The 16,462-nt window shown below is 40.3% G+C and overlaps 1 protein-coding gene across 1 annotated transcript in view; it reads right to left on the reverse strand.

Annotated features, from left to right (window-relative positions):
* fut8b (fucosyltransferase 8b (alpha (1,6) fucosyltransferase)) overlaps positions 1–16,462 on the reverse strand; it is a 392,883-nt gene that overhangs the window by 40,731 nt on the left and 335,690 nt on the right. Inside the window, exon 7 of the mRNA XM_061987060.2 lies at positions 7,873–8,119. Within this exon, the coding sequence (XP_061843044.1) occupies positions 7,873–8,119 (247 nt within the window). The remainder of the gene's footprint in view (positions 1–7,872; positions 8,120–16,462) is intronic.

Raw genomic sequence — 16,462 nt, forward strand, 5'->3', positions numbered from 1 at the left:
ATAGCCTTTCCTAAGCTTCAATGCCTTTTCTTAGGGGCACTCACCTTTTGTTTATTTTTGGTCTTAAGCATTAGACACCTTTTTAACTGTACGCTGCCTCCCGCTGTTTCCGACATCTACAAAGCAATTAGCTACCGGCTGCCACCTACTGGTATGGAAGAGTATTACACGGTTACTCTGCCGAGCTCTAGACAGCACCGACAATCAACAACACATCATTTGCAGACTATAATTACTGGTTTGCAAAAAAAATATTTTTAACCCAAATACGTGAAATTAGATCACCTCCCACGGCACACCAGACTGTGTCTCACGGCACACTAGTGTGGCGCGGCACAGTGGTTGAAAAACACTGGTCTATAGAATGTGTCGCAGGCCAATAAAAATTGAGCTGCGGGCCGCACTTTGGACACCCCTGCTGTAGGACGAGTGCTTGCTATACGTGCTTCACCACACACCCTAGCACCCCGGACTCATTACATTGAATGTGTTAAAACTGGTCCATAATTACCACTGTCAAGTCAAGATTTCACTGCACCCAACCATTAACCATTAAGATGATCATCTTTACTTTAAACACACTACACACATGTGAATGAAGGGCATACTTAGTCAACAGCCATACATGTCACACTAACGGTGGCCGTTTGAACAACGCCAACACTGTCATAAACATGTGCCATATAGTGAAACCGAACTAAACAACAACGACAAACATATTTGGGAGAATATTTGCAACGCAACATAAACACTACAGAACAAATTCCCAGAATTCCCTGCAGCACCAACTCTTCCGGGACGCTACAAAATGTAAACAAACGCCATTGGTGGATCTACACCTAACATCCACTGTAATGACACCAAGTACAATAGCGTATCTAGTCAACACTACTATGATTACATCGATATTTTTTAGCATCATAAAATCTTCTTTCGTTTTAAAAAAAATGTATATTATGTTTATAAACTCAGTAAATATGTCCCTGGACACATGAGGACTTTGAATATGACCAATGTATGATCCTGTAACCACTTGGTATCGGATTGATAACCCAAATTTGTGGTATCATCCAAAACTAATGTAAAGTATCCAAACAACAGAAGAATAAGTGATTATTACATTTTAACAGAAGTGTAGATAGAACATGTTAAAAGAGAAAGTAAGCAGATATTAACAGTAAATGAACAAGTAGATTATTATTTCATTTTCTACCACTTGTCCTTAATAATGTTGACAAAATAATAGAATGATAAATGACACAATATGTTACTGCATATGTCAGCAGACTAATTAGGAGCCTTTGTTTCTTTACTTACTAATAAAAGACAAGTTGTCTTGTATGCTCACTATTTTATTTAAGGACAAACTTGCAATAAGAAACATATGTTTAATGTACCCTAAGATTTTTTGTTAAAATAAAGCCAATAATGCAATTTTTTGTGGTCCCACTGATGTAGAAAAGTATCGAAAAGTACCGAAAAGTATCAAATTACATTTTGGTACCGGTACCAAAATATTGGTATCGGGACAACACTACAACAGAGCGACTTCCAGGCTTATGGACAAAACACGCACCCAAGTAGTACTACTACACTTATATACACATATACACCAACACCTTCGCCGCTTCAACCCCCTGCAGCTTCCTCCCCCGCCGTTGCAAGCCTCAAGTTTTTGTGTCATAAAGTATTCATATGTGCTTATTGTTCTTTTCTGGCTTCAAACTTTTTCTCCTACTCCTCTCCCCATGTGTACCCTTTCTTCCTACCGCTTTACGTGGCGCTACTAGGTGGCGCCCCATCACTAGTCCTGTTCTGCCTTCCCCTGGAACTATAGATCGTATATATCTGTTCTTGGACGGGTTGTACTGAAAACTCAATTTATTGTTCTTTTTAAGTGCAATGGCAGTAAATTGTATTCTTCACGGTGCAGTTACTGCACTCTCAGTACATCGTGGATTTCTAAGTTCCATCGAGTATATTGAGATTTGAGTACACAAGTTGTATGTTAAAAGTCAGTTTAAGAGTGTATGAAGTGTTTTGGGGGTGCAGGAAGTCATTACAAGTGTGCGTAAATCCTTTTCAACCCATATTCAATTGAATGCACTACAAAGACGAGATATTTGATGTTCAAACTCATAAACTTTATTTATTTTTTGCAAATAATAATTAACTTAGAATTTCATGGCTGCAACACGTGCCAAAGTAGTTGGGAAAGGGCATGTTCACCACTGTGTTACATCACCTTTTCTTTTAACAACACTCAATAAACGATTGGGAACTGAGGAAACTAATTGTTGAAGCTTTGAAAGTGGAATTCTTTCCCATTCTTGTTTTACGTAGAGCTTCAGTCGTTCAACATCCGGGGTCTCCGCTGTCGTATTTTACGCTTCATAATGCGCCACACATTTTCGATGGGAGACAGGTCTGGACTGCACGCGGGCCAGGAAAGTACCCGCACTCTTATTTTTACGAAGCCACGCTGTTGTAACACGTGCTGAATGTGGCTTGGCATTGTCTTGTGGAGGGCCTTTGAAGATGTTAAATTTATACAATGTTCATATAAAGCTGGGTGGAGGGCTTTTGAAGATGTTAAATTTATACAATGTTCATATAAATCATAAAAGTTGATGGAAATGTAACTAAAACAATAATCGGGAAAACACAGCATAAATATACTATTAGTATCGATTAGAGATGTCCGATAATATTGGCCTGCCGATATTATCGGCCGATAAATGCGTTAAAATGTAATATCGGAAATTATTGGCATCGTTTTTTTTTTTATAATCGGTATCGTATTTTATTTTTTATTTTTTTTATTAAATCAACATAAAAAACACAAGATACACTTACAATTAGTGTACCAACCCCAAAAAAACCCTCCCCCATTCACACTCATTCACACAAAAGGGTTGTTTCTTTTTGTTATTAATATTTCTGGTTCCTAAATTATATATCAATATATATCAATACAGTCTGCAAGGGATACAGTCCGTAAGCACACATGATTGTGCGTGCTGCTGGTCCACTAATAGTACTAACCTCCATCCATTTTCTACCGCTTATTCCCTTTGGGGTCGCGGGGGGCGCTGGAGCCTATCTCAGCTACAATCGGGCGGAAGGCGGGGTACACCCTAGACAAGTCGCCACCTCATCGCAGGGCCAACACAGATAGACAGACAACATTCACACTCACATCCACACACTAGGGCCAATCTAACCTTTAACAGTTAATTTGACTAATTTTCATTAATTACTAGTTTTTATGTAACTGTTTTTATATTGTTTTACTTTCTTTTTTATTCAAGAAAATGTTTTTAATGTATTTATCTTATTTTATTTTATAATTAAAAAAAAAAAGTACTTATCTTCACCATACCTGGTTGTCCAAATTAGACATAATAATGTGTTAATTCCACGACTGTATATATATCGGTTGATATCGGTATCGGTAATTAAAGAGTTGTACAATATCGGAATATCGGATATCGGCAAAAAGCCATTATCGGACATCCCTAGTATCGATACTTCAATACCAAGTCGATACCAACACAAAAAACACAATACCTGCTTTTTTCAGTATCGTCAGTAGGCATTCTCAGTACTTAACAGTACCAATTTTCGGTACTTTTGTGTGTTGAAAAATATTTGATAGTACAATAAATTATTTTAATGTAACATTTAAAAATTACTTTTTTTAATGTTCACCGTGGCGAGGAACAATGAGGCAGGATGTGCAGAATGTAGAGAATGGATTGCAGGCAAAACGTTAACTTCCCCTTAGTTGTGCACCTTGCGCCACATGGAGGGACGACTACAAGACTAAACAAAAGTCTTTAGTTAGCTGGTTTCCACCAATTAAGGTTCTTGAATTCCCTTGCAACAGAGCGACTTCCAGGCTTATGGACAAAACACGCACCCAAGTAGTACTACTACACATTTATGCACTCACACCTTCACCGCTTCAGCCCCCCACGGAACGATGGACTACGGAGTAGCGACCTGAAGGCTGCAGCTTCAGGCCAGACAGCCCGCCCCCTCCCCCGCCGCTGCAAGCCTCGAGTTTTTGTGTCGTAAAGTGTTCATGTGGTCATTTAAAAACGAGCTGATTATGATAACTGTGATGTCCAGGGTTTTATACCTTCTTTTATTATTACAGTTGAGTCTCACTTCCAAGACACTAGATGGCAGCACTGCACAGGCTATCTACGGTATGTCGTCTAACTCGGAAGTAACTTTTGCCATTAAGCTGAACAATGATATGTTGCGCCCTACACAGTGTTTGTACTGTAAGGAGTGGGCTTATGACACACCAGCTGTTTGATTGTAAAATTCATCGTAGTTGTCGTTTTTATTTTTCAAATTTGAAGGTGTTGAAATCGCCATGCAAAATCGCTAATGCAAAGCCAATGTAAATTAGCATCAAGATGGCTGTTTTTGGAAGAGTGGAGCCTTACTTTGCGTTTGAGCAGTTTCTACCACCATTCATGTTTTTTGTAACATTACTTAAAGGGAGTTTGGCTGAGTGCTGCTTGACCGGTTGTTTCCTACAGCCGGTGTTTAGTCTGTAACCGGACGTAAGGTCACGGACAACAGAGGTATCGCGATACGGCACCCTTTTGATTTTTACATGAATCGACAGAATTCAAAAGGAGTCGCTCCCCTTCACTAATCGTCAGTATCAAATACTGTGCGACACTTTTTCCTCGTTAAGCCGTATCGAATATGGGTCTTATAAAAAAAAAAACGAGACAGTGTTTTCATATATTTACTTATTCTTGGAAGAGCTGTCAAGTATGTGGATTTGGCGCTTCCGGTTTGGCCTCCACCTTCCAATCAAATGCCCTCCACCTTCCAATCAAACAGCTGGTACGTAATAAGTGCAATACTTACAGTGTGAACACTCTTTAGGGCACAACAAAAGACTGCACTGACGAGCCAACACACCCTACACTATTGCCCTCTATAGTTGTGGACTTGCAACTGTACTCGAGACTCAGAAATGTGACAACAAAACAAGATGTACCTACTCGGTGGCCTAGTGGTTGAGAGTGTCCGCCCTGAGATCGGTAGGTTGTGAGTTCAAACCCCGGACGAGTCATACCAAAGACTATAAAAATGGGACCCATTACCTCCCTGCTTGGCACTCAGCATCAAGGGTTGGAATTGGGGGTTAAATCACCAAAAATGATTCCCGGGCGCGGCACTGCTGCTGCTCATTGCTCCCCTCACCTCCCAGGGGGTGATCGAGGGGATGGGTCAAATGCAAAGGAACATTTTTTCCACACCTAGTGTGTGTGTGACAATCATTGGTACTTTAACTTGAATAGCAGTCATCATTTTTAAATGTCGCCATAAAAATAGATTTTAGTATTAAAAACAAGAAATATTTATTAACATGCACAAAAGTAACAAGACACTCGTGATTTAGGGCTATATAAGTAAACATTGATTGATTGAAAAATAGAGACTTGATCCCGATCCCTCGGCTCCACACCGCAGCTTGTTAAAAATAGTTGACTATTGCTGATATTTAAAACCATATTTATAAGCACAGTATTATTACTGTTGATGTACTCGGAGGTTAAGAACACTGCTGTTCTTTTTTGAACGTTACCTCTTGGCAGCTGATACTGATATTTAAATTCTTGTGCGAAAAAGATGTTGAAGCACACTGATCTTAAGTACTTGACATTTTGCAGCACTTTTCATAAAGAAGTGAATTTTCAACTCTTAGTAATAATACTGAATACTTATTGAAAACTGTGCAAATCTATATGTTCAGTATCGACGACTGAAATAGTGGTATCGTGACAACCTTATATACTAGTGGTACTCCAACTTTTTTCACTGAGTAGCACCTCAGACATTAAAATACAGTAGCGTAGTAGGCCCAAGTATTCATTAAAACAAGGCAGAGGTTTGATTTAACAGGTATATTTCAGGTATTTGAACAGTGACACTGTGTTTGACAATGGGAAAACAAAAGACTGTGCTTTAATCAAGCGATTCTTTGGCGTACCACTAGAGCGGGGGTTGGCAACTTGCGGCTCTTTGGCGCCGCCCTAGTGGCTCCCTGGAGGTGTTTCAAAAATGTATGATAATGTTAAAAGCTGGGGGGAAAAATATATTTTTGGTTTTAATATGGATTCTGTAAGAGGACAAACATGACACAGACCTTCCTAATTGTTAGAAAGCCCACTGTTTATTATGTTTGTGTTTATGCTTCCCTGATGAGAATATTTGGCGAGCGCCGTTTTGTCCTACTAATTTTGGCAATCCTTGAACTCACCATAGTTTTTTTAATATCTATAACTTTCTCCGACGCTGCCACGGAAAGACGTGTTGTATGCCACTCCTTCCTTGTCCACCAAACGTTTTATGCTGTGCGTGAATGCACAAAGGTGAGCTTTGTTGATGTTATTGTGTGTGTGGAGTGCTAATCAGGCATATTTGGTCAGTGCATGACTGCAAGCTAATCGATGCTATTTAGGCTAGCTGTATGTACATATTGCTTCATCATGCCCTGTTCATTTGTATACTCTAGCCTTTAAATAGACCCCCCTTTTAGACCAGTTGATCTGCCGTTTCTTTTCTTTTCTCCTCTGCTCCCCTCTTCCTTGTGGAGGGGGTGGGGGGTGGGGGGGCACAGGTCCGTTGGCCATGGATGAAGTGCTGGCTGTCCAGAGTCGGGACCAGGGGTGGACCGCTCGCCTGTGCATTGGCTGGGAACATCTCTGCGCTGCTGACCCGTCTCCACTCGGGATGGTGTCCTGCTGGCCCCACTATGGACTGGACTCTTACTATTATGTTGGATCCACTATGGACTGGACTCTCACAATATTATGTCAGACCCACTCGATATCCATTGCATTCGGTCTCCCCTAGCAGGGGGGGGGGGGGTTACCCACATATGCGGTCCTCTCCAAGGTTTCTTATAGTCATTCACATCGACGTCCCACTGGGGTGAGTTTTTCCTTGCCCTTATGTGGGCTTTGTACCGAGGATGTCGTTGTGGCTTGTGCAGCCCTTTGAGACACTTGTGATTTAGGGCTATATAAATAAACATTGATTGATTGATTGATTGATTGATTGTAGCTATATTTGCGCAAATTTAATTTCCTTTACTTAGTATATCCTCTGTGTATTTGATTTATATTTGCATGTCACATTATCTGTATGTAATATTGGCTGCATTTAGGATAGCAAGCTGGGTAATGTTTGCTGTGGTCTGGAACAACATGGCACACACACATAACTTGGACACACACATCTATACCTTTGGTAATTCTAAGCCAGTCATTTCCAGGAGTTATCTCACCCTCTGAGAAGCCTCCGTTTTACTAATGTTTTCCAATGTTGTAAAATTATGTAGATTAAATATTACATTTCAATATTTCTGTCAATAAAGACTTGCGTCAGCCTGCAACACATGGTCATTTTGATAGTAGGTTAATATAGCTAATATGGACACTTACATCATGTGTTGCCTTCATTATATATATATATAGTATATACTAATATGTTCACTACATTGAAAATAGTGTAGTTTATATTATATATATAGGCTCCTACATACGTTTGCGGCAGCATTTCCTATGAAGTTATTTGTCATTTTATTGTGGGAACCCGGAAGGTTGTATTAGCAAACTAGTGAGAAAATAAAAGAGGGAAATAAACAAAACCTCATCAACCTAATGTCCTTTCATTTTAATATTGCATTAGCTTAATATTAACTTCAAACAAAGCTGCACCAGGGACCCCCGGCTATGTCTATATTTGCTCAGGACTCAGACTCCTGTTTGCCTTTGTAATGAAACACTTTATGACAGAGGATAGATGAAAACAATGACAGGTGAGCGGTCTTACCCGATGATGGGGTGTTTGAAGCCAAGCTTGGCGGTGGTCTGCTGGATCTCCTTCTCCAGCCAAGCCTGGGGCCGCACCAGGTACTTGACGAACTGGGAGACCCACCACACGGAGGGGTCCCCGTGGAGGCGGTGCAGGCGCGGGGCCAGGTCCTCGGGGATGGCCAGGGGCAGGTAAGGCGGGCGAGGGTGAAGGCTGTCCACTATAGGCAACTCTACAACCTGGACATCCTTATCATGGGCTTCCCCTGCAAAAAACAAGACAACGGACGCGTAATCGTTTTACTCGTTGTTTGATGGGTTAACGTCAGAAAAATAATCCAGCCAATGACGCTATTATGGAACAGCAATGTGGTATAAGTACAACCAGTGAGTGTGCCACACACTCACTAATGCACCATTTAGTCATCACTAATGTATCGTATGTATCCAGAGTTGTTTGGTTTGTAGTAACATGCTGTACTACGACTCGAACCGACACAATACCAATTCCTGGTACTTGGGAATCAATACCGGTACCAATTTTCGATACTTTTGTGTGTTTTTAACACAGTTTCTTTTTGATAATAAAATCTCATTTTTTATTGCATCATTTAAAAATGAGCTGATTATGACAACTGTTGTTATATCTTGTTTTATTATTATATTTCTAAGTCTCATTTGCAAGCATGACATTAAGTTGCAAATCTAAGAAGTCAGATGCATTTGTTGCGCCCTAAAAAGTGTTAATACTGCAAGTATTGTATTGTACGTATTTTATTTATTGTATTGAACCCAGGTACCGTTGGATTTTACGTGAATCGGTGCCAAAAAATAAATACCCATCCCTAAGTACGACACCTTTAGTCTCTGATTTCGAGTTGTTTTGTTTATTTCTATTATGCACCTACTCAGTGGCTTTGTGGTGAGAGTGTCCGCCCTGAGATCGGTAGGTTGTGAGTTCAAACCCCGGCCGAGGTATATCGATACCACAGGATCGATACGCACATCCCTATTAGTCACAAATATACATGATGTATGCACGTATGCTGTACATATGTTGTCTGTCTATCTGTGTTGGCCCTGCGACGAGGTGGCGACTTGTCCAGGGTGTATCCCGCCTACCGCCCGAATGCAGCTGAGTTAGGCTACAGCACCCCCCTCCGCGACCCTGAAAGGGACAAGCGGTAGAAAATGGATGGATGGATGAAATAAATCAAATACATACCATAATATTTGTTGCAATCTAATCCTGTGTTATAAAAGCACTGCTCTGGATCTGCCTTGACACCAATCATATTGTTTTTAGATAATCAATGTAATGAACATCCAATAAATTTATTTTTATTTGGAACATGTTAAACATTCACACATTATTTCTCAAGTAATCAAGCATCCTACTCAGTGGCCTAGTGGTTAGAGTGTCCGCCCTGAGATCGGGAGGTCGTGAGTTCAAACCCCGGCCGAGTCATACCAAAGACTATAAAAATGGGACCCATTACCTCCCTGCTTGGCACTCAGCATCAAGGGTTGGAATTGGGGGTTAAATCACCAAACATGATTCCCGGGCGCGGCCACCGCTGCTGCTCACTGCTCCCCTCACCTCACGGACGGGTCAAATGCAGAGGACACATTTCACCACACCGAGTGTCATTGGTACTTTAACTTTACTTATTACGCACCAGCTGTTTGATTGCAACATGCATCTTAGGTGTAGTTTTCATCAACAAATATGGAGGTGTTGAAATCGCCATGTACAATCGCTGATGCTAATCAGTAGCACGTCAATAGCCAATGTATATTAGCGTCAAGCTAGCCCATTTTTTTTTGTAAAAGTGGAGCCTTACTTTACTTACATTGAAGGGTTTTTTTTGTGTAAAGTGCTGTTATGTGCGGAACCCAGGTACCGTTGGATTTTACGTGAATCGGTGCCAAAAAATGTACCGGATTGAATACCCATCCCTAAGTACGACACCTTTAGTCTCCGATTTCGAGTTGTTCTGTTTATTTCTATTGTTTTTTTTTAAATGACTGGCAGGAGGAGAGATCACATGAATTATATGACATGCACGATGGGGCGTAACCTTGGGCTTTGATTTTGTGGATTATTTGTAATGTTAATTACCGTTCTGCAAGGCGGCGGTTATCATTAATAACTGGCAGGGGGGAGCACTTGCATAAACTATCGGACATGCTCGAGCGAGCGGAGTCCCGGGCTTTGACTTTTTCAATTATTTCAAGACTTTCTATGAATTTCTTGAATGCAAAGCGATGGTTATAATTAATAACCAGTGGGAGGGGCTATTGCATTAATCATAAGACACATCCAACGCCATTAGCGGGTGTCGCAATGTCACAGTAAACCCCGTTAGATCCACCTAAAACATATGGTCTTATTCGCTTGCAATAGCTTATAGCTAGAGATCGACATAACTTTGGGAGGGAAAAACATTTAGTGTGAAGGACAGTGCTGAGAAGAAAAAGAAGAAGAAGCGGGTGATATTTATTGGATTAAAAACAATTATCATCAACCACTTTGCACCATATTGAAGCAGAATGAGTCCAACGCCAGCCGAGAATGTTAGGTTCATACCTAAACGGTAGACATTTATCCATGAAAATCTGAAGAAGCTGCTGATGGTGTGTTTGACGGAGAAGCAGCTGTACAGAGATGCCATAGAAGTCCACTCTCCAAAGTAAAAGCTGTACGTTATTATTACAATGCTTCATAAAGTTGTAGTTGTTCTATTGGGTTGTTTTCCATACAAAATGTGTTATCTAAAAGTTAGCTTTTGTCAAGACGAGGACTTTGACGGGGATGGTTTGTTTTCCCGTAATGCAAAGGAATTGGAGCGGACGTGGCGTGAAGGTAAATACATCATTTTATTTTAACACTAACAAAAGGTACACACTAAAGGCGCGCAGAAGGCGGAGACAAAACTTGGCTATGAACAAAACAATAAACTAGCACTTGGGCAAAAGCTATGGACATGAAAACGAAAACACTTACTGAGACGTGAAAAAACAAACACTTACGTGGCATGGCATGAAAATGACAGAGGTAGCAGAAGTCAACAGAGTTAATGTCGCCAGGCCGACCAACAGAAAAAGACTGGCTTAAATACTAGTGACATGATTGATGACAGGTGTGAGAGTCCGAACGTGAAAACAGGTGCAACTAATGGGTTGACATGGTAACAAGCAAGGGAGTGAAAACAGGAACTAAAAAGAGTCCAAAAACCAAACATAACTAAACAAAACAAGATCCAAAAGACATGACAGTTTTTCTTTTAAAAAGGCATGTTACGTGTTGAAATTGTGCCATTTTAAGGGGGTCAAGCATTTCAGTTCGTTTAAAGAAGTGACGTTGATTTTATAGGAAAGTGTTTTGACTTAGGAGCTCCGTCACGGAACCAATGAGCTCGCAAGTTGAGGTACTGCATACTTTCTTACGAGAATTCAGTAGGATTTTATAAAATGCAAGTGGAAAAACTGACATTTCTTTTTAACAAATGTCTGAGCATATCAATGAAGAACTGAAGAATCGATGTCGGTCCTCAAAAGTACACGTTTTCGGTACTTTTGTGTGCGTTAATAAATATTAATTGCTTTTCAGAATAAAATGTCCTTTTTTTTCCCCCTCAACATTTAAAAACTGCTGTCCAGTTGTTACATTTTGTTTTATTTTCACAATTCTGAGTATCATTTGCAAGTATGACAATAGGTTGCAATTAAAGTTGCAAGTCAAAGACGTTAGTTGGCAGTAGTGTGTAGTTTATGGTGGGTTTTTTTCTTGTTGTTATTGCACCCTAAAAAGTGTTAATACTGTAAGTATTGTACTTATTACGCACCGGCTGCTTGATCGTCCATTTTGGTTGTACTTTTCATCGACACACGTCAAAAGCAAAGTCAATGTATAATATATAACCTAGCACATTTTTTAGGAAGAATTGGAGCCTCACTTTGTTTAATTTTTGGAATCATTTTCATTTGAGTTTGAGTTTATTTCGAACATGCAAGCATACAACATGATACATCACAATCTCCAGTTTCTCTTTTCAACATGTTCGAAAAGGAGTAGGAAGAAGCAGAGCTTATTTAATCCTACCCCTTTTCTTTTACATAACAGTTGCTAAAACTTTTGTTCACTTCCTGTTCTCAATTTATTCACAATATACCCCATAAGTAATCACAATAAAATAAGTAAATAAATAATAATTGGTGAAGTAAGTTAGATTTCATATGTTGAGATAAGTAAGATTATTTTGTGAGTGAAAGAATGAAAGAATGGATGAGTTAAATAAATTCAGAATGTTTATCATGGTTCTTCTTCTTTGTACTTTGTAAACACTTTAAGTTTGAAGAGTTTCTTGAAGTGGATCATATTAGTACATTGTTTGATTGCTTTGCTTAATCCATTCCATAATTTAATTCCACATACTGATATACTGAAGGTCTTAAGTGTTGTACGTGCATACAAATGTTTTAAATTACATTTCTCTCTAAGATTATATTTCTCCTCTTTTTTTGAGAAGAATTGTTGTATATTTTTGGGTAGCAGGTTATAGTTTGCTTTGTGTATAATTTTAGCTGTTTGCAAATTCACTATGTCGTAGAATTTCAGTATCTTTGATTCAATAAATAAAGGATTTGTGTGTTCTCTATATCCAACATTATGTATTATTCTAACTGATCTTTTTTGTAACACCGTTAATGAATGAAGTGTACTTATTATTTCCCCATATTTCTACACAGTTTGCTGGCATTGGAAATTAGACATAGACTTCCTTTTATTGTCATTCAAATTTGAACTTTACAGTACAGATAAGAACACAATTTAGTTGCATTGGCGCGTTGTAGTGCAGGATAAAAGAGCAATAAGGTGCAGGTATAAATAAATAGATAAATATATTGTACTTTTGCACAGCATCCACGTTTATGGATGTATGTTAAATTGTCTTTATATTACAGCGATTTAATCCGTTTTTGGGGGGAATTGAGGGGATTATTGAAACGGGACCTAGGGGTAGTTTGGCTGAGTCCGCTCTCAGTGCTGCTGGAGTGACCAGTAAGCTTTGAAATGGGAAGAGTCGGCGACCGGGCGCGACCCCCGTACCGTAAAATGGCACTGTTGGATTTTTCATGAATAGGGCTGTAGGACTGGGACGCCAAAAAAGTACCCATCCCTAAATTAAATAATTACAATATTAAAAGGAAAAAGAACTCAGTCCCTTTTTTTACTTCAGTGTAGGGCTGGGCGATATATCGAATATACTCGATATATCGCGGGGTTGTCTCTGTGCACTGTAGAAAATGACTATATCGTGAGTATTCGAGTATACGTTCTCACGCAGTTGTTTTTAGCTGCGGGCATTACACTACAGGCTCTTCCCACTCTTTCTTGTCTCTCCTTCTCACAGAGACATAAAACAAGCGCACCTTCTTACATACGTCACATACTGTCGCGCGTGCAACGTCATACACCCTCACGGAGCAGAGATGTAGTGAGTGGCATGGGTAACATGAGCTGTGGTGCAAGCAGAGCGGTGCGAGTGGTAATAGGAGAGAAAGTGTTACGACCGGGTCGCATGGTGATGCGGGGTTTGTTCTTCCCGGATGCAAATGGACGAATCCGGACAGGACTTGCAGGTAAGGACATGATTTAATAGTAAATGAACACAAAAGGTGGTAGCAGGGGTGTATAATGTAGCCCGGAAGAGTCAGGGCTGCATGGGATTCTGGGTATTTGTTCTGTTGTGTTTATGTTGTGTTAAGGTGCAGATGTTCTCCCGAAATGTGTTTGTCATTCTTGTTTGGTTTTGGTTCAAAGTGTGGCGCATTATTAGTAAGAGTGTTAAAGTTGTTTTATATGGTCAGCGTCAGTGTAACCTGTGTGGCTGTTGACCAAGTATGCCTTGCTGTCTCATACGTGTGTGAGCAGAAGATGCAGACTGCATAACAAGGGGTTGGGCTGGCACGCTGTTAATACAGATTGTAGAGGGTGCCAAATGCTGTACCATCATGGCACGCCCTTATTATAACTGTAAGTGTGAAAATCGGAGAATATTAATCCCGGGAGTTTTCTGCGAGAGGCACTGAAATTCGGAAGTCTCCCGGGAAAATCGGGGGGGGGGGGGGTCGGCAAGTAAGCTGCTGAGCCGCATCAGAGTGATCAAAGAGCCGCATGCGGCTCCGAAGTCGCGGGTTGCCGACCCCTGCGTTATAGAATGAAGAGTGCTTGAATCTCCGCATGTCAACATCTCCGGCCGGTGCCACACCCAACAAAATGCCGAAGCAACCAGCACCGACCCAATTGAGCCTGGCGTCTTCCATTTCCACATCAACACCGAATGAAACAAATAGTCAACATCAGAAGGAGATAACGTCCGCAGGAACCTACCACATAGCGAAGGACATACACTATTTGATTTCCTATTATGCAGCTCATTTTTATTTGACACTTATTGAAATATCTTGTGTGACATCATGCACAAAAGTGCACTTTATTTGTTTTAAACTATTGTAGTGGCGTTCTGTACGAAAAGTGCACTTTAATTTAGTGTTGTTTTGATATGTCATCTTAGTGACATCATGCACAAAAGTGCACTAATACCGTATTTTTCGGACTATAAGTCGCAGTTTTTTTTCATCGTTTGGTGCGACTTATACTCAGGAGCGACTTATGTGTGAAATTATTAACACATTACCGTAAAATATCAAATATTATTATTTAGCTCATTCACGTACGAGACTAGACGTATAAGATTTCGTGGAATTCAGCGATTAGGAGTAACAGATTGTTTGGTAAACGTATAGCATGTTCTATATGTTATAGTTATTTGAATGACTCCTACCATGATATGGTATATATTGCATCATTATGCCACTTTTGTACGTATAGTTGTGCTCATTTAATTTCCTTCACATATGTCCTTGGTGTATATTTAATTTACATTTACATGTCTCATGACCCATTATCTGTATGTAATATTGGCCGCGTTTCTGATAGTTTGTGTGCCATGTTGTTCCAGACCACAGCAAACGTTACCCAGCTTGCAAAAATTGCAATAAATCCATTAGAAGAAGACACTTATTCACTATTCTTTATTTATTTAAAATTGCCTTTCAAATGTCTATTCTTGGTGTTGGGTTTTATCAAATACATTTCCCCAAAAAATGCGACTTATACTCTTTATTATGCATTTTCGGCAGGTGCGACTTATACTCCGAAAAATACGCTAGCTTGTTTTAAAATGTCTCTGACAATCTTGCACTTTCTGTTTTGGAAAGGACATGAATGTTTGTGCCACTGCTTAATAACTCTTTAATAAATACAGTGTTGGTCAATTGACTTAGTTGTGATTTCCCTCTCTGCATGAAAGTTTAAAAGTAGCATATATTAATGCAGTATGAAGAAGAATGTTTTAATGTAGACACATAGAATCATCATACTGCTGTGATTATATGCATCAAGTGTTCATTCAAGGCTAAGGCAAAATATCGAGATATATATCGTGTATCGCGACATGGCCTGAAAGTATCGAGATATTAATAAAAGGCCATATCGCCCAGCCCTAGTTCAGTGTAATTCAAAGATCTGGGATTACAAGAATCCAATATGTTGGCCGAACATGATGGCTGGGGGTCGGGAAATCTGGGGGTCCGGAGGTGGTCTCGCTTGGGCAAAACGTCTGGAGGAGCGCCAATTTTAAAGGCGTGTTCTCTGGGCAGCAGACCACCTCGGAGCGCTGCCAGAAGTACGAGACTTACTGCATAAAACTGCACAAGGCCAAGTGTCGGTATGCAGACGGAAAAGTAGGAGGCTCAGTAGCACCTCTTGGAATCAACATACTGGAAACGGCAACCTTCACGTTCTTTGGCTTATAAAAACCTCCGGAGAACGTACGCCAGCCTTTACGTAGACCCCGGCCCTGATGCAGCCGTAAACAACATCTGCACAGCTCCAAATAAACGGCACAATGAGTCCATTCAAAAGTGCCTTTTTACATGACGGCTCCATAAAAACATGCCAGGGACGAGGACAGGAATAAACGCAAGGCTCAATTTGCCAGAACCCTGACGTGACTACAAATCGGAGGAGGCATTAATACGAGATCTGGGGCTGGCAGGCGACCAAGTCCAGGTCCCGGGCGAGGTCAGGCGGTGCAGAGGACGGATGCATGCAAATATTAATAGGTCCGGCTGATGTAACAAAGCATGATGTGCGTCGGGTGGACAAAGCGTCAAGAAGCGGAAGAGAAAAAAAATACGCCGTCTGTCTTCCACCCGCGGCCTCTCTATTAGATCACTTTCACCTGGAAGGCCTCATCCATATTTCAGGGGATGACTCCAAAGAGCAACAAATAAGATGTTTCTGCAGTCATTTTACAGTCATATCCTCCACTGAGAGCCTTACTTCGCCTTTCCATTTGTTTCTTTCTTAAAGGCGCAGTTCACCACGATGGAAAATAGCTAATAGATTGACACATCAAATATGTGTGTGTACTACTTTTTTCCCCACGCTCTGCACCCTGCGGCTTATACAGGACTGTCTCAGAAAATTCGAATATTGTGATAAAGCTATTTATTTTCTGTAATGCAATTAAAAAAAC

This window comes from Nerophis lumbriciformis, linkage group LG26 (genome assembly GCF_033978685.3).
Source record: "Nerophis lumbriciformis linkage group LG26, RoL_Nlum_v2.1, whole genome shotgun sequence".
In the NCBI taxonomy this organism is placed as follows: Eukaryota; Metazoa; Chordata; class Actinopteri; order Syngnathiformes; family Syngnathidae; genus Nerophis; species Nerophis lumbriciformis.